Below are 23,897 nucleotides of genomic sequence, written 5' to 3'. Positions count from 1 at the left end.
GCAAAGTGGAAACATTTTAGCAATTATGAATAGAGACTGAGAGGTGTGGCTTCTCCTTGGTTAAGCTAATTCTGTTTTATCAGCTGTAGGAACAAAATGATTAAGTTAAACTTTATTCTGCAATAGGTTGTTTTGAGGTGGGATTTTTTTGCTTTCTTGTTTTTATAATTTGATAATTTAGTTCTTGTTCATCATTCCAGAAAAGATAGCTTATAATTAGCAAATTAAAGCCAATTGATGTCTCTCCTGTGCACAAATACGTAGTTTGTCCTGACAAGCAAATTAAGCGAGTTCACCGTATATCCTTACAATGAAAGCTTCGTAGTTCCCAACATAATGCATTACTGTTGAAAGCAGCAGTAACACAATAATTAACTGCTTGCCCAAACTTGTAGATATCTAAATCCTGTCTTCTGACTGTGGTCTGTACCCCTGTAAGAGGAAGTGGCCTCTTAATGGAATGACCTGTCTTTAAAGGAAAGTCTTTTAAATTAGTTAGATAATAAGAAAATTATCCCTGGAACAAAGCAATTTAATGCCTTATGAGTGTTGGAGGGTTTTTTTTTTTAAGTCTTTATATATATATTTTTTTTAAGCATTAACATATGTCTTTAACCACATGCCATTTGCAGAAGGTGACAAACAATTGTCATAGGTTTTTCTCATTCTCACCTGGAATGTTCTTCTGCTTCATGTGTGGTTTTATCATCTTTAGGCTGGAGGATAAGGCTTTGGAGTATTTTCACTGTAATTCTCAATGTAACTGAAATGCCATGTTATCTTAGAACAGCTTTTCTCTAAAGGTGCTTTCATATTTATATATACTGTTATAAAAATCCTGACTAAAAAAACCTGCACTTTTTGTGAAAATTCATAGGTGTCAGGTGTCTTCAGATGTAGAATCCAGCCATTTTGACCAGATTATTCTTTAAGGCTAAATCTTATGACCATTGCAAGTAAATAAATATTGATTTACATTTATTGCTATGTAAATGCAATCTACTTAGTGTTAGGAAGATGACAGGATGTGTGTAGCAATGCATTCAATGAATCTTGATTAGAATAAAGCTCTGCCAAAGGAAGTGCAGATTCATAGAGCCTTCTCTTGCAGCAGGAGTTGTCTCAGATATTATCCTTTGTAAATCTTTGTTAAAAATGTACACTTACCAGCTACTGTCACTTGTAAAATACCTCTAGCAAACTGCCTGTGTAAATCTAAGGTCAGAATTTCAGGAGATTGATTTCCTTGTATGTGTAGGAAAAACTGTACAAAAAAGAAGTTGGGAATGGATGACTGAAATGTGACACACAGAGTATACAGATTTTTGTATTTTCGATATTTTACTTCCTTTCTCTTAGGCTCCCCGTTTGTGAATGCAATCATTCACAAGGGCTTTGATGAGAGACATGCCTATATAGGCGGCATGTTTGGAGCTGGGATTTATTTTGCTGAAAATTCTTCCAAAAGCAATCAATACGTGTATGGAATTGGAGGTGGCACTGGATGTCCAGTTCACAAAGATAGATCTTGTTATGTTTGCCACAGGTAAGTCATTCAAAAGAATCTGATTTTGCCTTTATGTATTGTGTTACAGACCATCAAGTCAGCAGAGTCTCTCTCTATGAAGAAAGATTTGCTTGGTAACCAAACCACCTCAGCATTCTCTGTATGCTGGGCCTCATAAAGTCTTTCAGAAAACTTTGATATTTAAGTCTTAAAGAACCTCTGACCATCTTCAGTGCGTTTAACCAAACCTTTGCCCTTAACTTACTGTAAAAATCAGACCTAGGTAGCCAGAGAGTGAAGAGGATCTACTAGATGCTAGTGTGAAAGATGCAGCAATATGAGGGCTTAGCCCATTGCCTGTTACAGAGGGAGGAGAAAATCAGTGATGTTCAGATGCTGTATTTCTTTGAGGAGGATGTACTTTGTAACAGTCAGCCCCCACATCACTGCTGTTTCACACACTGAAATACAAATGTGGATTTGTGGACTTTCTACCACTAATTGAGTTCTTATATCCATTTTTCTGCAGAACACCTATTATGTCTTATTGACACCATCACTTCAGAATGAAGTTACTCTTACTTCATGTAGTTAATTGTGGTAGAGGCCATCATTTCAACCAGGAGAATATTTTGTGTGTTTGTGTGCGTGCTGTTTTGCATTGGTATCACAGGGATAAGGTCATTCTTCCAGTTTCCTTCCTTGAGTCTCTGCCCCTTTTCTTATTGCTTACCCTTTTCTGGCACTCTCAAATAAAGAGAATAATCTTCTCGAGTTATAGAGGATGTCAGAGTCTTTTAATGCTTGCTACAGTTTTGAATAAGAAGGTTTTTTTAATTTGTCATGTGTGAAGAGTTAGAAAAGCAAAAGCCTTGGCTGAGCAAAATGGTACATAACATTGATGTACAAAAATGCTGAGATTCCATTGCCATTGCAGTAGTATGTATGTAAAGAGATAAGTACCCTTGTTCTGTCTTTTTATAATGAAAACAACATGACGTACTGCCAAATGCTAGTATGAGGTATTTTGTATTGACCTAGAGTTTGCACTTGGCCTTGATGTTGATTTGGCTGTCAGATACAAATCTAGTGTTAGAACACATGTGAATTATGTTGTTCGTATGAGTGATGGAGGGCACCCTCAGAAAACTTTAAAAATAAAAACCAACCAACCAACCAAACAAAAAACCCCCATGAAAAGGTAGTGACAGTCTTTGAGTACATTGTTAAGCATGCTGTTTACAGTAGTTAAGATAAACGTTTTTTGATGTTATTACCAACTCTTTCCTCAGACTAAAGAGCTTTTCCAAGGGGAGCATAACTTTTGTACTTCAAAACACAACCTCAGAATTTTGTGAAATACAAGGAGTGACTAAAGTGGCTTTAAAGTTCCACTGTTCTCCTCAAGTAAAAGTTTCAAATTACAAAGACAGTCTTTCTGGCTTTTTTCACAAGCATTTTGTATTCACGATCCTTTTTCCCTTTTAACACAGGCAACTGCTGTTTTGCCGTGTAACACTGGGCAAGTCTTTCCTGCAGTTCAGTGCTATGAAAATGGCTCATTCTCCCCCAGGACATCACTCAGTTACTGGGCGACCCAGTGTAAACGGATTGGCATTGGCAGAATATGTCATTTACAGAGGGGAGCAGGTAAACAGCTTTTTGTTTTGTTTTTTTCAGACGTTTTTATTTTAAAGGTGTGTAATGTGTTGGGGTTTTTCCTTACTTTCAAGGTGCTAGGACTTTCTTTTGCATTAAAATAAACTCCAGCAGTGCTTGCAGGTGAAAGGATCCATGCTTCCTGGACGCTCCAGGCATTTTATCTTTGACATTTTGCCTTTTTTTCTTTGGCATTTTTTCCCATCTTGCAAACATTCTGAATTTATCCAGAAAATGAAATCATAATAAATAATGTGTGTGACTCTTTCAGGCTTATCCAGAATACTTGATTACTTACCAGATTATGAAACCTGAAGTCGCCACCGAAGCTTAAGACAAATTACTTGTGGGAAACCATCAGATTTTGGACAGAAAGATACCAATGGCTGCCATCCTGTTCATTACAACAAGTTGTTGAAAAACTTTCATCCGCAGGTGGTGTGGTAGCAAATGTGAACAAAATATACCATTTTTGACTTGATAAAGCTTTAATAATGTACAGTATGTTTTTCTAAAATTTCAGAAATGTCCTCTTTTTCAGCACTTTAACAGATACCATTCCAGGCGTAAACTGGGGTTTGGCTGTACTAAATTATAAACAAAAATTAACTTGAGACAATGGTTTTATACAGTACTGCATTGAAATTTAGCAGAAATTGTAATGCTCTATACAGGAACTCATTTTACTAATATTGTGTTCTTTAAAACACTGCATTTACACTGAAAATGTTTTCATTTGTAAAACTGTAAATAAGAGCTTTTGTACTAGCCTGGTATTTATTTACATTGCTTTGTAATATAAGTGTTTTAGAACTGCAACCTTGTACAAAATGTTTTTTTCCCAGATGTTGGGTTGTTCATCTGTGTCTTTTCATGCATGATAGATTTGAAAAGCCAATTTTTTTCAGGGTTTATCACTTATTTGTGAGGGAGAAAGCAAATTTTATCTGAAGAGGTTTAGAAATATCCAATTTTAGATGGGATATGCAAATTTTTTGTTCTGTGTTTTTTTTATTTATGAAATATACATTCCTGAGAATGATGGGCTATGAAAATAGAATGTTCCAGCCGAATACTAAAGTGTTTTTCCACCTGCTTCCTAGAGTTGCATTTTATTTCTGTAAATTGTCTTCTGAAGATTTTTATTTAGGTATAGTTAACCTGTATCTTCACTTCAAGGCTGATAGACCTTGCAAGTTATAGTTTTAGTAAATTATTTCCTTTGAATGTAGTTGGAAAATTAACCTCAAGGAGGTCTTTCTTGAGTTCCTCTTGCTTACATTTAAGCCGGGAAGTTAAATAGTTTATTCCTAATACGAGGGCAAACAACTTGGCCTTTTTTGTACGCTTATTTTGGTAAATTAATCTGCCTGTTGGTGCCCTCAGGATATGAGTATTGCGAGGTGGAAACGTTAAAAACCATCCTGTCATCACCTGTGTTTCTTCCATGTTAACGTTCACGCTGTAGTTGAAGCAGGTGCGTAGAAGTGTGTTTATCTGCAGTGCTTTTGGCTGAGTGGAACTGGTCGGGGTGCAAGGTTCTGCTCCCGGTGCTCAGCCAGCTGGGCGAGCAGCATGAGCAGCTCTTCCGTGGCAGCAGCTGCCGTTGGTAGCCCAGATAAGAGCCCTTGGGTGGAGGAAGAGTACAAATGGTACGACCCCCTGTTCCAGTCTCATTCGGGGTTACTGAATGCGCCGATCGGTTCAGTCAGCCCTACCGTAGCTCTCTTGCGCATTCTGCTTCTCTTCCATCTGCAGTTTTTACCTACATATTTCAAAAATATGTAAATACAAATTATAGTTCATTTGGGGTTAAAGTGGTTAGGAGTATATTTTAGTTGTTTTATATTTCTACATACAGGACACTGTCCCAGAAGACAATTTGTTTGCAGGGCATGTTATCATACCATGGTTTTAAATGTAGTAACTGGTCAAGATAATGAAATTGTCTTGCTGATGTGGTGGTTATGTGATTCTGCTCTATGTAAAAATGTATTGAACCTTACCCGGTTATGTGGGGAAGCTGAATAATAAGATTGCATAACTCTTGCAGAAAGTAACATTGGCTATGAATAAAAAAGGCTTTGATTTTTAGGTACTTTCTCCCAGCATGTTGCCTGTTCCTTAGGTATAGTAATGCTGGAATTGGTGTTCATGCAAAATCTGTTAAGTATGTTTAAAACTTTTTTGTTATTGCTAAAATGCTTCATTCTCTATGAATGATCACTTAATGTCTTGTAAAATATTGTGGTATGATAGCATTTTAAGTGGTACCACAACGTTGGTTTTGTCTGTTTGGGGATTTTTTGAGCTGTTTTTTTTGCATGACATACCTTGCACTCTGAAGATGGAAGCTGTAATGATTTGATAATACTGAATATTGAGGTGAACTTTTAATCTCTTGTGCAATTAGTTCTGCTTTACTCATCTTAAAGTGTCTTTACATGTACTGTATAACATTCCATATCCATTTAACACTAAATAAATCTAATTCACTGGTTTTTTGGTAGCATGGGAGTAATTACAGACGTAGTATGTCAACCCATTGTTTTAAATGTAAGCATGCACTATACTATAACAAACTACATCATTAGAGGGGAAATTAATTGCATTAAATAGAAAAGCTTTTAATGTGGGTGAAAAACTGTAAATGCTATGGAAACCTATAGATTGGTATACAGCTAACAGCTTTAGCTACGAGTGAAAAAGTTTTGGAAACAAATCTAGAAGTAATTGTACAATTTGATTGTACGGTCCAAACCTGAAAAAGAAAACTGCCTTACTACGTTGGTTTTGTAAAATGAAAATTCTTACCTTTCAGATAACTGCACAGGGAGCAGTATGATACGTACATGAGCAACAACAAAAGTACTGCTTAGATCACTTGTATTGCAGCAAGCAAATAATTTTATTTCAGTAGGACAACTTATATGGTAGGAGGTTTCCAAAACCAGACTTATACAGAAGATTTAAATAGGTATGAGCACTAGAGGGCAGAAAAGCAAATGTTTAGTAAGATCGAGGGTGATGAGAATCTTTAAATTATCTTGGGAGTACAACTTCTAATAAAATTGGTGGAATTTTCAGAAGCGATCTAGGTTGTAAAACATTAAAATTTAACTTTCCATTCTGCATTAGTTTTTTAAACTCTTAAGTTATTAGTATTAAAACAACTGCTGCAACTAAGCTAATGTTATGGGTTTTTCTTAAAAGTTAAGTCATAACTTAGGTCTTAGAAATTAAAAAATAATTTAGGCAGACTCTTCTGTTATATATAACTGAAAAACAAGATTAGCCATACAACGCATGTTCAAGAGGTATGTTGGCACTAATTTTGCATGGAAATTACTGTTTATAAAGGGAGTTGCCCCTGTCTTTTCTACCCTGAACTTGCTCATTAAACACCGTGCTGTGTGTGTATGCATATGTGCCTATATATGAGTACACACACATACTTGCTCACTCTCACTCACTTTATTCACCAGGAAAAAAGTGAAAAAAAAGTGACTGTTCCAGCAGACCACCATTGTCAGTGACGAGCAGCCTAGGAGCCATTTCCCCTTCTTCTGCCCATCTCCTGAACTTAATGTAATACAACAGATTTTGGAAACAACAACAGAATTCCATGGGTGGCTTGCCTTCTGCCCTCTTGTAAAAAAAGTATAAAGGTTTAATTCATACTCATCTAACACAACAACACTGCAAAGGCTGCTTTCTCGCCTTCAGCCAGCTGGAAAATCAGACTGCCTGAGGTCTGCCCCTCCGTGGTTCCTGGAGCTGTGCTTTTCCTGCACCCACTGAAGTTGCAATAGGAGGTGGAGAAGGTGTCAGCAAGGGAAGTGCTATAGTCCAGGGTGTGGAGGGAGCTCTCTGCCCCTCTCTGCCCCTCGCCAGCAAGCGTAAGCAGTGGTACTTGTGAGAGCATTAAGGGGTTTCTTCCCCCTGCCTGTGGCTCCCTAGATCAGAAAAAGCTGCCAGCAGCCACAACAGAATGCAAGATAAAAAGAAAAAGTATGTAGATGGCAGGTTTGTAGTTATCTTGTTCTACCCTAAAAAGGGGTGTGGTTGGTAACAGAAGACAAGGAGGGGAGAGGTGATAAGAGAACTAATAACCTGTGAAGAAAGGAAGGCAAGTTCTACAAGCACTGAAAAGTTATGATAGGAATAACTAATATAATTGTTAGGAATGGCCAAGAAAATCATGGTACATCAACTTCCCGACTTATGTTTGAGTAAAAGCAGAAAATAAGCATTGATGTGTAGGCATTACAGGGATTTCAAAATAGCTCTTCTTGAGAAGAAGACATGTTTAGGAGGAGAAAGTTGCAGCCAATTCAGAACTTTAACATTAGACCTGGGAAATAATGTGTGCAAGAAAAAGAAATAGGATTTAAGAACTGAAGGCAAATGCCGTGTACAATAGTTCTTAAAAACATTGGTTTTGAAGCACTGATTATCAGAGACAAGCTGAAAAACCACAGTAGATAGCACACCAGTAAAGTAGAGTCTGTCACATCAAATCATCTACCTGGATTCTCTCTAGTGGTAGGATGTATATGGGGAGGGTGGGGGTGAGGATTTAAAAGCAACCAGAAAATTCAGAGGAGGAAGTGGAGGTCAGGTCCATCTCTCCATCTGAAATCTTGATAAAACTGCTAAATTTATTCAGCCGCGACTCAAGTATGTTTCAGCTGGGGTCTTAATGGGTAACAGCGAAGGGATTGTGATGGTTTCTTATATGGTACAATTGGAGTGTACCCGATGGCCTTGCACAAGGCATGTGCAGTGACACAGCTAAGGGGAACACTCACTTGCAAAGTTTTTATGTTAGGACCATTAAGAGTTTTCAAAAGGTCATAGGAATAGTATTTGCAAGCCTTAATATTTAAAATAGATTTAAATTGTTTAAGAAGCAGGAGAAAATGCACTAGTGGCTAAGAACGTGTGATGGGGACTTTTATAATTTGGAAAGCAGCATCGTGTCAGGTGATGATACTGTTTACAGATGTAGGCTGGTACGTGTGGGAAAGGATTAATATTGAATGGTGAAGCTAATAGAAGTAGCCTGAGAAATGGGCTTGAAAACTGTCACTTATTTCTGGGCTACTGGTGTATGGCTTTATGTTGTCTAGCTGCTCTTCAAAAAAGTAACATTTTCCAGCAATATATTTCGAAGCTTATTTCACAACAAGAAATTTATTCCATTTTGTGAGGCAGTGGGCATTATAGATCCATAGATGGGTGTAGAAGTAGAGCTTCTTACTAGCCTGATAAAGCCGCAGGTAAATAAATTAAGCAAGTAAATGGGATTGACGTGTAAGTTGAACTGAAATTACATAGAGGAAAAAATGGATTTTGTTGCAAAAATGAGTAACAGTAAATCAATTAGCATATATAATACCTGTGACTCAACTGAGCAGGATATTGTATCTAATAGTTTTTAATTATTGAAGTATTCAAAGTGGAAGCTGACAGCAGTTACATTAAGTATTGTTTTAATTAATGATAGAATGAACTACCAAGCAGTCCAAAAGTGTAATCTTTAAATAAATAAATCTCGATGTGATCACCAATGCCTGATAGATAGTGGTTCACTATTTAGAAGTGTTTTACTGAAGCATTGCAAACATGCAATAGAATAAATTAGATTTGGGTTGGCATTAAAGGGCTTCATTTTGAATAATAAATATTCATTAGAGCACTCGTTTTCATAAAACAAAGTAATTCAGGATTTAGGGACAGAACTACTTAAGGGAAAGAACCTACGTAGCTGTAGGTTACTAAAACCTAAAGATTTATAAATAAACAAAAACTATATAAATAAGGGCAGTTTCACAGGTAGCCTAGTCCCAGTAATAACAAGGCCCCTGGAGCACGTAGTATAAGTGTTATTTAATGCAAAGATTCTAAAACCAGTAATCAAAGAAGTAAATGTGACTTCAAAATAAAGGGACTAATTCTAAAGCTTGTTTCAAAAGATCAGGAATGTGAAAATGCACTAGAAGCTGCAAAAACGTAGGTTTTAAGAAAATGTGGGGACTCTAGTCCTGTGGGGACTAGAGCTCTATAAATGGCGAACAGGTTAGCGTGTGATGAGTAAGATGGATTTCTAAAGGTGCAGAACAGACCTTGAAGAAAAAAATGGGGTTAAAAAAAGGGGGAGTGGGGGGATTGACTGAGCATCTCAGAGCGGTGGCAGATATGTTAACAGAGAAAACACGGTCAGTGGTGTACCAGGAGGTCTGAAAAAGCCTACACAACATTAGAATGAAAGGCACTAAGTGTCTTGATAAGGAGACAAAAACAGAGAAAAGTGGTGAAAAGTAAGTCAGATTGCTGAATTTCTGAAATAAAAAACTTTTAAGGTGAACCTTCTATCCAGCTTCCTATTTGTATGTGCCACGTAGTAAGCATTTTAAGTACCTTTAAAAGCCTCTTGAGTTTTGTGTAATCGGACTGGAAATGCAAGGGGGTGGCAGGACGATGAGCTGTTGTGAGCACATCTCAGGCAACCCGCCACAGCAGCACAGGGCACAGCAGTCCCAGGGGGGGATGCGAATAGGAATAGCCCAATATGGATGGGATTGGACAAAAAAATATGCCAACCTGCTCTTTCTATGTAATTGTGTATTAGACCATATTGCAAGGCACCACTTCTGAGATATCACCTGCTTTTAAAAGTGCGCTTAATCAATTATAATTTCAGAAACACCAAATAAAAAGAACAGATGTTTGTAAAATACAAGAAAGAAAGAATAGTCATTTCAGACCTGGACCAATTAAAAGGAATATTTCACACTTAATGTAAATGGGAAGGTTTATTCACAGGTATGCTTTAAAACCAGTTTTGGAGTGTTTTATATGTGTAAGTACCGTATGTCTGCTGTATTTTGGAAACAGTCCAGCAGAAATACTGAAGTCGTGACAATAATTTGCAAGAGATATGAGAACCTGGTACATGTGGCAACTTTTAATAGCCAAGGACTCATGCAAAATTGTCTGTAAATGAATAGTTATGGATTTAGGTATGCCAGCCTTCTGTCTTCTGAGAATTCCCTCCTCATTCCCAGAAAATGCCAGCTTTTCAGTAAAGGAGTTTAATAAAATGTGTGAGTTAAGTATTTCATATACCAAGTTTTGGTTGTGTTTATTTTTTTGAAAAGAACAAAGAGTAATGATGTGATGTTGTACAATTAATAGCTTAAATATTATTAATTGTGTAATAGTGCATTGTTACGTATTACAGATGTTTTATTGCAATATCAATAAATAACATATTTTCCTTTAAAAAAAGAAAAAAAAACTTTTCAAAAATAATGCTTAATATGTCTCCTTCACTGGACTGATTTTACAGTAAAGATTTTGGGGAGTTTGTGGTTCAGCATCTTCAACCTACTTGAAATACTGTTAAAATAGTGGGTTTGGAGTCGCTGACCTACCAGTTTTAGCATAATGAATTTTCTCATGTCTGTAAACACAATGAAATTGCATTTATTTGCCTCAGAATTCTATTATTCTGAGAAAAAAAAATGATCAGAACTATATTTATACATACCCTAATTTAGCAATACAGGTATTTTAAGGTTATTAACCAGAACAGTTGGCTTCTCAAACTCAGACACAATTCATTCTCCCCTGTTGTATCTAATTCTCGAGGTAAGACATGACCAGAATTTCCCAAGCAAATTCATTAAGTACGTCCTTTAGTTTTAAAACTTACTTTATTCTGTTTTCTTCTTTTTTCTAGCATTTTGTCTGTTTTAACCCGATGGAATTATTTTATTTATTTAACTGTGGCTACCTAAAAAAAAAAAAGCCTCGCTTCATTATCACTAGTTCTCCTTTATACTTGGATCAGACTGGGGCTTGGCATGTAATACTGTAGGGAAAAGGCTGTACACGTTTTTTATCTCTAAAATTTACATCCTGGGCTAAGCTTTTGCTTGTTCACATCAGGAGTTAGGAAGGTTCAGGCGGACGGATGATGTGCCTCTCGTCCCTGAGCGGTACTAAGGGGTCCCCATTGCGTTCCCCATCATCACTGTTACAGGTGGCTGCAGAGACCCTCGCTGTCGGAGGGGTCACGAAACAAATGGTGTTGCAGCCTGAATCCCTCTGAAAGACTCGGGCTCTCATCGGCGCCCTTTTGCACCTTCTCCCTTGTTACAGACCGCAGGGACTTGCTGGCGTTGGGGACCTCGGCTTCTTGGTTCAGTCTGCCCTGCTACAGACTGTGCCTGGTCTGAGGATATGCTAAAAGTCTCTTCTCTGTGGCTGGAGCTTTGTGATCTGAAATGTTTGAGTGATGACATGTCCTAAACAAACAGCAATTTCCATGAGGATCTCTGTACTTATAGATAGCGGACAGCCCGGTATCAATTTTATTGCTGGAAAATCCTGTTTCTCCACAGACGTTTCTCTACAGCATTCTCTATAATTTTGCCTGGTTTCTTTTCTCAGCCCAATTCTGTAGCAAGGTGATTGGACCCAGAGTTCTGTGGTAGTCACAGTATCCCGTGAGAAGCTGAAAGGCATTTCAGTTTGGATAAAAGTGAGGTTTGTCCCCCGTGCTCCCAGGTTAACTTCACACAAAAGTATCTGCTGCGGCACATTGATATAGACCCTGTAAAAGCAAGTTAGATTAATCCTGGTTGATACTAAAGAAACTAAACTGCAACTGGTAATTTTAAACCTTGTATTTGGGAAGGATAAAGTCAGTTTTTATTTCTAGAGGTCTTTGATGCAGGGAACTTTGCTTGCTTTGATATAGGATGTTTCTATTCTCAGTGTTAAATCGTAAGAGTAAGATCACATCATAACAAGAGCTGTTTGCCATTTTAAGTAGTTTCAAGTAAATAAGCAGTGTCTACCTGAGAGAAAAGCAACTATGTCCAGCTTGTATTTATAGTTTAGGATTCGAGAAATTAAGTTGAGGAGCCTATACTGCTAATTGTTAAGAACAAGGTAAATTAATCAGCATACTAACAATGTAAAGTGCACGTGAAATCTATAGCTCCGTACAGGGAAAGCAGCACAAGCGAGACCACCAGTTCTGCCTATCAGTCATCCCCATTTCCCACTGTTTTCCTCTATTGTAGCAAAATCTGAGAAGCTGCTCTCAGGCCGCGCAAACAATGCTCTTTATTGGTCTTTACTGAGGCATGATCAGGCGCCTCTGCTGAGGCCGCCAGCCTCAAAGCAGCACTACTGGATGACATCTGGCAGCCTGGCTTTGCTACAGATAGATTTATGAGCTGTGAAAGATGGTCAAATTAACATCTTCTGCATTCTTGATAGGATTAGGGTTTCTGGGACACGCAGCCATTTGCATATTGCCCTGACTTACCACATCAGTATTGTGGTTGTGGCTCATTTTAATAGGGGGCGGGGGGTGGGGGCTTTCTCCCTTTACATCCTACCATTTTTCAGTCAGTACTGGCAGTGACACGGCTGCATTGGTTTAAGAGACCCAGCAGAAATCGTACTGCTTGCTCTGACTTCTTCCAGTTACATCCTTAATGCAAATCAAGAGCAGCAGCAGTTGTAATAAGCTTTTTGGCTCGGGGAAGGAAGCTCTTCCCTCGGGATGAGCTCATGCACACACACATACAAAGTTGAATGACTAATGCACTTCTATGAGAGCCCGCAAACCTTGTCCCTAGGAGTTAAAGAGAGAAGATCTGACCCAAGCTACCTTTCTACAGCTTGAGCAATTATTGAAAGTCTTGGAAAGCTTAATTTCATCAATAAAAACTTAACTAAAAACCCTGTTAGCATTAAATGCCTGTCCTTTCCCTTCACCCCCTCCCCACACAAGACAGCGTGATTTTTTTTTCTTTTTGCAATGCTGGTCATCCCGTGGTGCTAAAGTACAGCCGGTGCTTGTCACTGGGCTGGAGATGTTTGCCGTGTCTGCACTGAGGGACAATGGCCACGCACCCCTCGGTAGGTCCCCCGTGGCCTGTTTGGGTGGTGGCACAGGACACAAAGCCTCTCCCTGAGGGACAGGGAAGGGTCTGGGCTGGAGAGGTGGAGGCCCGGCCAGCACCAGGGCAAGGCTGAGGGCAGGGGTGGGAGACTGGGCTTGTGATGCCCCTGTGGGGTGGCCACGCAGGTGAGGGCTGGTGGGGTGAGAGCATGGCCAGTGCTGGGAGATGCTGGTACAGGAGCACAGGCTACCGAGGCTGGCCAATGTCCCTTCAAGCCCTGCACAGTGGCTCTTAGCCTTCAGGTGTGGGCAGGAGTGACAGTGGAGGATGTAAAATGCAGTTTAGATGCACCATTATAGCCTCATTAAAGGTAAGGCCAAGGATTGTGTTTAATTCAGCTTCTGATCAAGATCTGAGCAGGGATGCTATTACCTCATGTCAGCGAGGCCATGACTTTTGTCATCACAGAAAAACAAATCCCATTCTCTTCAATAGTCTAACTGGTTGAACAACTACTCTGAGTGATCAACCCCACAGCTATTTTTTCTGCCCTCCAGCTTTGTTTTCCAGACAGAAACAAGCGGTGTAAGTGAGACACGCTGTGGCAGCACACTGGAAGGTTGGTTTCGGCTGCACAGGCAGCTCCTGGCTGGTGGGGCTCAGAAACAACAGCACATGGCCAGCCCAAACCCAGAAAATGCAACTCAGCATTTACGGATAGAAGGCAAACAGAACTGCAGTTAATTCTGTGTAACTGCGTAGATTTCAAGTTTCTGGTGATGTTTAGAGCCAGAGATCCGTGGCCTTTCCGTGCTGCTGCTGGGGCAGCCTGGCACCCTCTAGATGTTCTGGCAAAAGTGTGTGGGGAGTTCGGTCGTTACACTGGCTCATCTGAATTCTGCTGTGTAATTCACTGTACATGACATTAAGTGAAACGTTGCTGTTAGCTAGTTTGAAATCACCCTTTCTTCAGACCAGATACAGGGAAACATAAATAAATGGGTCTTTGTGGACCCCCAATTCAGTTGCAAGAAACAGACAGCTTATGCTGTAGACTTACAGCCATTTCAAATGGGATTTCAGCAGTCCTGTCACTGAAAGAGCCAGGCTCGCCTGCCTTTGGACACTCACTTCAGGTCCTGTGCCATCCCTTCCCTGATGCTGACATGACCATCCAGGGGAACCGACTCAGCCAAAACCTCCCTTGCCCCAGAATGCTTCAACCCAGACCAGTTCCCTGATCTCCTTTGCGATACGGCTGCATAAACACTTGCACGGACATGAAACATGGGCAATAGCACAAAAGGAGACGGGCAAGGCTGCCTCTTCCAGCTGCAAGGCCAGCTTCTGCCGAGCGCAGTTGATGGCGTAAGCAATGTTCCCCAGCCTTGGGGCGCCGGTGCGAGATAACCGGGTTAACTGCACAAACATGCGGTGAACGGGATTTCCAGGGTGCATAGAAAAAAGAGAGGGTATCCAACAAATCCCTACTTCAGATTTACAAAGAGTAAAGTGTACTCAGTCCTTACCTAAGCTATGTAATAATAAAAAATAAATGAGCTATTCTTCTTCAGGAAATGACGACTTTTCCAGCCTTATCTTCTGAATTTTTTACGCTCACTTCCACTCTGATTTAATGTTAGGTGGTGCCTTCTCTATAGACCCAATTCATTTTGCTGCAAGTGATGCGTGGTGGAAATATTTTCATTAACCTCATTGAGGATTTAGCTCCAAATTTCCAGCACAAAGTCTAGTCTGCTCTGGCATCTTAGTTTAAATAACTTGAAAGGATTTAGCATCTCTGAGAGTCCCACCGCACCATGAAGTTGTGGGCAGAGGGCAGAGGAACTACAGAGGCAGAAACATACACAACCATCTGAGTCTAATTTCCTTGAGCAGCAAAGAGCATGAAGAAGGCAGTGAAACACCTGCAGGACCATGATGGGTGAGGACACACATAAAAGGCAGAGCAAGCTGGGACAGAACGTGTACGTTCTGGTGGCATTGGGTGCGCATTCCTAATTTTGTGATGTTACTTGGTTCCAAAGCCATGTTTGCCACATGGGCAAATTAAAAGGAAGGTGGCAGCCAACAACAGGCGATTCAGGCTCTCTGCACCACCCTGGCACTGACAGAAAAGGTCAGCTGAAACCTCTTGGTGGCCCAGTGATGTGTTGTCCCCACAGGTGCCCCCTGCACATGGCTGGCCCTGGCCTCAGGTCTGCCTTGTCTCCCAGGAAGGGGAACAGGAGCCTTTATCTCCCTTAGAGCTGTAATAACTTCTTAAACAAAACTATTTTTTTCTTTCCCAGTACTGCTTTCCTACAGGACTACGGCACGGTAAAATTCCTGCCTCAGAAACGTCCATTGAAACAAACCATCACATTACCGCTGCTATTTACCATGGACTAATAAAGCTTTAAAAAGCCCCCAGAAGCTATTAAGATGCCGTTGATGTGTACGTGTGTGGCGGAGCCGGGCGCTGCAGGGCGTTCATTGGCCCTGAGCTGGGTGGGATGACATCAGGCCTCGCTTTCCATAGGGCCTCCAGCTTGCCCCCGACGTCTGCTGAGGGCTGCGAGAGAATAGAGCTGAGGGGAGAAAACCTTCACACTACGCCCTCTCGGCTCCAATGAGAACACAGGCAGCTTCAGCTGGGGATGGTAGAACTTTAAAAAAAAAAAAAAAAAAAAAAGGAGAGAAAGAGAAAGAAAAACAAAACCCAAAACAAAAAGAGAGAGACTGTAGTCTTGGAGCTGCTATTAATGGGAGATGAATCGCAAGAGGCCATTTCATGGTGAGGGACTTCAGAGGGCAGCATCCCCAAGAGCCATTAGCTCTCAGCGAGAGTTGTGCCAAAGCCCTTTGCTGTCAGGACAGAAGCATGCATATAAATTTTATGCCATTTGTCTTTGAGCAGAGACAAAAGATCAGTTCTAAATCCTTAACATCTTGTCTCGACTAACATGAAATAATACTCTCTTGTGTGGCTGTCTTGTTACTCCTTTCCCATCAAAAGAATACTAGTGACAAATTTATTCATAATTTTGAAAGGTTTTGCTCTTAAAGTTAAAAAAGAAGAAGAAAACACATGAGGTTGAAGCTATGTTTATTCCTGTTAGTGCAAATCATGCTGCTGCTAAGGATGGTGACTTTGGGGGAAGCACACGGTCCTTTTTTTAATTGAAAAGAAGCACAGCTTTAAAAAGTCAGCCACAAGTTTTTCTTCTCCTGCTTTTCACGAAACTGTCTCTGAGGATGATTTTCTTTTCACTTGTAACTGTATTTTCAAGTTACAAGTGCAGTCTGAAAAAAAATAATAAATTACTGTAGGATCTTTTTTCTCCCTCTTTTAACTGAGAATTCAAACCCTATAGACATTTTGGGAACTAAGACTTTCATTTATCCATGCAAGAATATCTGTTGAATCCAGCAGTCAGACTAAATAGGTGCTTTGGATATAATTTGCAGAATAAAATGCTTTAAGATCTTTTTCATTAAATTAACAATGTATGCCAAAATAGATGTCACATACATTATTACATTTTAGGATTTTGATCTGTTTTATTGGACCAAGTTTTTTTCTATGTGTTCCTTTTTTTAAATAGATATTCTAACTTCAGTACATGTAATAAGAAAGGATTTAATTTGATGTTCACGATGACCCTTTCATCAAACTTTTTCTCATTTTATGACAGGTTAAATAGAAAATAATGTCATGTTAGAGTCTGAAATTAATTACAACTTAATCTTAAGAAGCCTGATTTTACAAGGAGCAGTTATTCCTAGATTTCCTCTGAGACATGGACATAAAACTTCTCCAGCGGATCCAACAGCTCAACCGTGGGTGTAAATTGGGTGCCAGCGCGGCGCGGCGTGGGGGCTGTGGTCCTGGGCCCCGACCAAAGCCGGCAGCCGAGCCCCCTACCCAGGGCATGTGCTTATTAACGGTTAATATGTGGTTATTAACATTTAATAACCCATCCAGGGTGCAATGCCCAGCAGCAAGGACAGAGCTCTGAAATATATATATTAAAAATATGATTTATAAATAAATATGTACCATTTATATTTATAAATACATAACATTTATATATAAATATAATAATTTTTTTGCCCGTGGGAAGGCTGGAGCCGAGCCAGCCCTGCGGTCAGGCCACGCCGCCGCTGAGGCAGCGGGAAGGGGGGCTGAGCTCAGGCTGCGCTGGCGTGGCCGCCCCTCTCACGCCCTCTCCCCCCTCCAAGAAACCCCCTCCGAGAAACAGGCGTCACCGACCTCTGAGTGCTTGAAATGAGTCGGGCACAGTGTTTGCCTTCCGAGAGGCCAGCGCAGACTGTACACGCTTCACAAAGCCCGGCACAACCCCAACAGTTAAGCCCTAAAACGCTGAGTTATTTCTAAAGCCGCAGATATTTCATAGATGCTTGTATTTAACGGATGCCTTCCGCGTAAGAAAGGGGTGCGAGGGCCGGCAGAGTTAATCCAAACTCTGTAATACTGTACAGTTAAAAGCCTCTTTTATGTAACTGCGTTTGTGAACTGAGCTTGGAATTCCTAAAAATCCAAATGATTACAAAGGAAGGGGTTTGGCGTTTGGCAAACCGACAAAGCCTGCCATTCGCTCGCCTCTTGTGTTGCTTGGCTTATAGCGAGTCTCAGACAGGGTCCGCGGCTCAAGGGAGAGCCTAGAATATGTCAGAGGCATTTACAGAGAAATTCCCAAAGATTTCAGGTTCTGTTATCCAACCAGCTCCCACCTGAATGGTTGCTTTTTTTTTGCTTTTTTTTTTTTTTGTGCCTCCGCCTTTTTCTTATTTGTTAGTAGCCTGATGGCTTTTAAGTTGCAGCACAAGTCTCCAAAACCAGAGCATCCCTTTGTAGGCTCCCCCAGAACAGGTTGGTCTTAAACTCAGGTAGCAGACGTCGATGTCAAACCGTCAGATGTGGAAACATTAAACATGCAAAGACAGGCCTGTGTGGCCGATAGAGCCGATAGCCGAACTGAGACTGCCTGACCAGATTTCACTTGTTGAAACTGTGAAGTGTTTGGAGGGATTGTAAAGGCGTGGGTGGGATGGGAATTCAGCTCTCCTCTTCCTACAGTGGTGCAGGAAAGCGGGTGAAATCCCAGTTTGTGTCAAACCTCTGACAGGGAAGCTGGGTTTGTGCTGGACTCTAACTTTTGTTGTCTTATAGGAAATTGAACTTTCTGGTTCAGCCCATGTGACATTCAGCCTCAAGCAGGGTGGTGACCCAGGCTAAGCGTAAACCCCAGTAGCCCAAAACACCAGCCACATCTCCTTTCCCAAAAAACAATTTCTCACCGGTATCTGTAATAACTAAAGGACTTCTCCAGCCCAGCTGGGTCTCAGTTTAACCAGCTTTTGGAACAAGCAAGATTTACACACGTGTCCTCGCTAGCTGTATGGGGCCACAAGTGCTGAGGCTCGGAGGCAGCACTAAGGGCTCCTGCAGAGAGATGGGGGGGACATGGAGAGATGGAGGGTGCCAAAGTGTGGACCTGGGCACCCACCAGCACCCACCACTTGGCACTGGGGTGCTGTGGGCAGTCTGCAAACCATCTGGGACCAAATACACTGCAATGTGTAGTACTAAGCACATTTTCACACCACTGCACGTGTAAATAATGGCATCTTGCTCAGGTATCTCTCTCCCTATTCCGTCCTCCTGCTTTTTTCCTAGTATAAGGCATTTTCCACATGGAATTGCCTAGTGCAGAACCCAAGAAAGAGTAATTCCTGTTGCACACTGGGACAAAAGACTGAACTGCTCAAAGTTTGGGATCTGCAACCCCAGAGCCATGCCGGACACAGTCACCGCTGTGCCAGAGCTGTGTCTGCTGCCGCCAGTCCCAGCACCACGTCTCCTGGCAACCTCCCCCAGCGGTCCCCCACTTTGTTCTAGGTTTCACGGCCACTGACATTTCTGGGTGAAACTCTCTGCGGCTCAGCCATTTCAAGGGTTGGTTTTTTTTCTAAATCGCCCTCCCCAGACTGCTTCCCACAGTACCATCCTGCTTGTGCTGGCAGCGACCCCATGTCACTTGTGGGAGCATCGTCCTTTACTTGTCTGCACTGAGACAGCACAACCTGCTGCCTTTCGGTGCTGTGCCTGACTCTGCACGTCCTGACATGGGTTGGGAAGCGGGGACCAGGAGCAGGAGCAGGAGCAGGAGCAGGAGCAGGCACAGGAGCAAAGCTGGGCGCTGTTCCCGCAGCTCCTGAGGATGTAACAAATGAGAAGAAGAGATAAAGTAATTTGCAGTGTCGGTATTGGTGATACAGGTGTGTGTCAGAGTACGTGTGTGCTCTGCTGCAATAGATAATCCACTGAGGATGTACAACAGCCAGTGCCCACTAAGCCAAAATGATGAGTATTTAAAATGTGCTTATGACAACTCAATAACGTTGTGGCACCTTAAATTGCAATAGGTATATTCTATGTGGCAGTATATCGTCATACACTGGCTTATTTTAGTTTCAGTTTCCCTTTACAAGCCAAGAATAAACAGATGGATGGTCATTCAGAGGACAAGAGCCAGTCCTGCTGCCCAGACAGAGTTGAGCACTGGGCCTTTTGTGGATACTGGACTTTTCTCCCACCTCAGTCCAGTGTAACTCACAGGTGTCAAACTGACTGAGAGAAATGGAAATGTTTTCAAGTAAGACACAGGCGTGTCTGTCTAAAGCTGCCATCACTGTGATATCGCCCCTATGCTGAACCTTTGGTGATTCCTGTTCTTTGTGCAGCTCTGCTCAGATGGTGAAGAAAGATTTATTGCATGTATTAATTTTGTGATGTCACTTTATAGGAAGGGATTGTTGCAAACGGCAAGACAGCTTACTGCCGGCTTTAACCTCACAAATTAGAGTAATTGTACCTTCAAAATCAGAAAGTGGTGAAAGAGAGATTATCAATTTGCTATTTCATAAGATCAAGGGGTTTCTATGTATAAAAAGAGTAATTAAAGCCAGCTGCACTAGAAACATACCCAGATTCAGCTTCACGGATTTCTCTCCAAAGGAAGATCAAGAAATGTTATTGCCAGCTCTTGAGATTCTGTTGGAAACTCCAGACACCGAGGTATCTGTTTGTATGGTCTCATGAATACATGATGAACTGTGAATTCAAACGAGCTACCATCTCTACTGAGCAGCCAAAGGAAAGTAAACAATGCTCTGCATGCAATATGGCACAAAGCGGATTTTATTTTTTTTACCCCTGAAAACTTCCAAAGAGTTGGAGCTCCCAGAATTCAAAATCCAGAAGCTAAAAAGTCGATTGATTCTTTTTTTTTTTTTTTTTAAGGTAGCATGCTTTTCCTTGAAGGACAGACCTAGTATCCTGATACATGTAGCTGGCAGCACCCTTGTGATGATAACCCAACCTCCAGCTGCATGTGGGGAAGGTGCCCTCTCATTAATTATGCCCAGGACCACCTGCCTCTGGGATGGGAGAGCTTATCAGGCCTGAGGGGCAGGCAGCTAGGGCTTGCTCCTGGCAGGCTGGCTGTGCTGGCTCCTCTTGCTGAGGACACTGGGTGGCTGTGAGGAGCTGAGGAGGGAAGGACGAGATGACAGGAACCAGCCAAGCCAGGAATCAGAGAAGTGGTGAAGGACCACCACTGCTGCCATGGGAGAAAGGAGGTAAGGCTGGCTGCAGAGTGGGTGTGTGGGCAGATTTGGGTGGCTGAACTAAATCGGGGCAGGGGGATGACAAGTATGTGTTGTAGTGGAACTGTCATAGTGCTGGAATGGAACAGATTCTGTTGGAGGCAAAGGTCTTGGCTACAAAGTGTTCCTGTGTTTGGCTGGCTTAGCTGGTGGTGTCAGCTGCCACCTAACCATGGGAGAGGATGAAAATGTTGAGTTAGGAAGCAAAAACCTGTGGTCTTCCCCCTTAAAAACAAACCTGAGCAACTGACACTGGTTTTCCAGTGTTTGTGATCTGCAATACCCAAAGTACAAAAACTGAGTACTTGTTGCTATTCAGCTCTAGCCATTGGTGTTATTAACCACAGTAAATGCAATGAATGCAGTCTCTTGGGTGGTTGTGTTTCACTACTTGGTGGTGCTATAAGAAAGACTTTGAACTGTTTTGGAGAGTCAGGGGAATAATGTGGTGAAACACAGAGCAAAGGATCCTCTTCTTTCTTCTCCCTCTTGGGTAAAACAATGTATTTGTTCAGAGTTCCTAGTTGGGTTTTTAAACGCAGGGCAATGTGGGTAATCAGATCAGTTGCCATGGTGTTCCACCTTTGCATCTGATGGTGTGAAACGCAAGCTCCAACGGCACTGCACAAAGCTGCTGTGCCAGTGCCATGGAAGTAAAACAAAGCTGTGTGTTATTGCAAGATACTGTGTGATGCTACGGCCAGCGGCCTGCTGTGTGGCCATCCGTATGGCATACACCCGAATGAAAAGTGAGCTGTCATAACAAAAAATAATGTGTAAGTCCCATACATTGATGATCAAGCTTTTGCACGGTGCTGGTGAGGATTATCCAAGTTGCTTGCTGTAAAGGAAAATGCCTTGGCACTAAGAGCTGTATGCAACAGTCCAGATCTGAGAGCCACTGGGCAGATCTTTATTGACTCTTGGTGGCCTCCTCACAGCTATCCTTAAAATTATATAGAAATATAGAAAGAGTCTGCACGTGCTCCCAGTCATGGGCAGGCACCCAGGGCTGTGTAAGACCACAGGGACCTAGGTGTGCCTGGGGCAGCTGAGGAGGGCTGGTTTGCAGAGTGGGACATGCTGGTGGCTGCCCTTCTACTGTCCCTCACCCGCACTGTGACCATACTCAGGTGTGCCTGTGGTGCTTGATATATGAACCAGATTTGGGGACTGCAAGCTACGGGTACACGTCAACTACTTCTCTATTAAACATGGGGATTAATGGTGCAAAAGAAGGGCTAAAGGACAGATTGTGATGGTACACATGCACTTACAGAGTTACGTAAGCAACGGTTCTGTTTTGGTCCTTTGGTTGGCTTTTCCCCTTTTCATGTGGCTTTCTTCAAGCACATTGACTTGTAGGTTGGGTGCATTTAGAGGTTGTCTGAAGGGGACACATTTAGGACTAGCAATAAGCAGGTCTTGTTGCATAACCTTTCTGAACACTCTGTAGTTCAGCTTTTGAAAAATCATTTCAAAACTAACACTGAATTTGTCCCTGGGCAGTATTTCATCAGTCTCAAACAACTCCAATTGAACAATTATGTTATGAACTTATGCTTAGTGTTGAAAAGGTGAAATTCTGTAATCCAGCAAGGTAAATAATGCTGCCATAAGCATATATATTACATAGCTAAACACTGGTCCATCTGTAATGCTAGAGCTTTGGCAGAGGTGTATTCTCTGGAGTCGGAGAGCTGGTTGGGCAGTGCGCACCAGCTGGCTTCTTCTAATCCAGCTGCTTCCCCAAATGACCCTTCAGGTTGAAAGGAAAAGACATCTGGTTCTTCCTGATGTGAGTGCTCCTCTGAACACTTTGAACACCACCCCTTGTCTGAGGGGAACTTGGGTTTATTTTTCACACTGCTCTGTCTGCTTTATTCCTGGCTTATATGGTTGTTTTACTGCACCTGTCAGGGATTTGATATTTAATCACTGGCCCTGCCTCGTGTGAGGGGACCACGATGGGTGCTCTGCTGCTGCTGGGATACCGCTCCTCTGGGCTGGGCCTGCTGGTGCGCCAAAGTGTTCTGGTTCACAAATACTGTATGAGAAGCAGCCCCCTGAGTGACTTGCGGGGGTCATTTGCGATATCTCTGCAGAACAATTAAATTAATGTAAGCCTTAATCAAACACCTCTCTGCAGACAGATATTGTTCCAGTTTCTGCATAAGTGACTCCTCAGGAGGTGCTTTTTTTATGAATGAAGGGGCTATAGGTCCTTCTCACACCTACCTTGAGCGCAGCCCTGCTTTCCACACAGCTGGACAGGGTGGTGGGGCAGGGAAGTTGGTATGGGCTTTTTTTTGTGCATCAGTAAGCGGGTAAAAGTATTTAACATCTCAAAACCCTCTTCCCCCTTGGTAAAACAACTTACCTACTTCAACACTATGTCCCCTTAGATGTGACCATTGCTTTGGCCCTAGCTGGTTAGCTAGGTGAAACACCATTAATCTCCCAAATGCGGTTTGTGTACCCAGCTGCTTCTGAGTCACTCAGCCTTTTCACAGCTGGTTTCTCACCCATCTCTGTTCATGCTGATGTTTGAAGTCAGTCAGTGACCATCCAATCTGTGGAAACAGGACTGGACTGCCTCGTTTAGATGGTGAAATCTTTGTAAGCAAGAAAGTGTGGTTTTTTTCTAGAACTTACTGTTTAGTGAAGTGCCAGTTGTTCCTTATTTTGGTATAAATGTCTGTTTTCCTAATTGGGCAATTTCAGGGTAACTTGAACCTTTAGGGTTACAGAAATTGATGCGGGGGAGTGAATAGCTGTCTCCCCGTGTCCATGTCCTTTGAAAAACTTTAATGTACTGAAATACACGACCTGAGATGCTGTCCCCAGATGCTCTCATCTCCTCAGGTAGCTGACAGACGTCCCGCGCGCTGTGCAGCAGCGTAACGGCATTACAGGACGTTGACGAGAAAAGAGTTACGTGAGCTTCTTGTCACAAAATAGTTACCGCTTTATTGGGGAGGCAAAGAGGAAAGCTGACACAGCAGAGGGACAGCGGCGGTGGGCGGGTGAGGACAGGCGAGACGGGGAGAGCGGACCGCGCCGGCCGGGCAGAGGCGAGCCCCGGCGCGGGGCTGGGGGACACGACC

At 42.0% G+C, this 23,897-nt stretch overlaps 1 protein-coding gene across 1 annotated transcript in view; it reads left to right on the top strand.

Annotated features, from left to right (window-relative positions):
- Positions 1-3,983, top strand: part of TNKS2 (tankyrase, TRF1-interacting ankyrin-related ADP-ribose polymerase 2) — a 24,650-nt gene extending 20,667 nt beyond the window's left edge. The window contains exons 24-26 of the mRNA XM_009888800.1: positions 1,360-1,546; positions 3,001-3,157; positions 3,438-3,983. Of these exons, the coding sequence (XP_009887102.1) occupies positions 1,360-1,546; positions 3,001-3,157; positions 3,438-3,500 (407 nt within the window). The 3' untranslated portion in view covers positions 3,501-3,983. The remainder of the gene's footprint in view (positions 1-1,359; positions 1,547-3,000; positions 3,158-3,437) is intronic.
- Positions 3,984-23,897: the final 19,914 nt, after the last annotated feature.

This window comes from Charadrius vociferus, unplaced genomic scaffold (assembly GCF_000708025.1).
Source record: "Charadrius vociferus isolate BGI_N301 unplaced genomic scaffold, ASM70802v2 scaffold436, whole genome shotgun sequence".
Classification (NCBI taxonomy): Eukaryota; Metazoa; Chordata; class Aves; order Charadriiformes; family Charadriidae; genus Charadrius; species Charadrius vociferus.
Note: the sequence above shows the minus strand (reverse complement) of the source record. Positions and strands in the feature narration are given on the sequence as shown.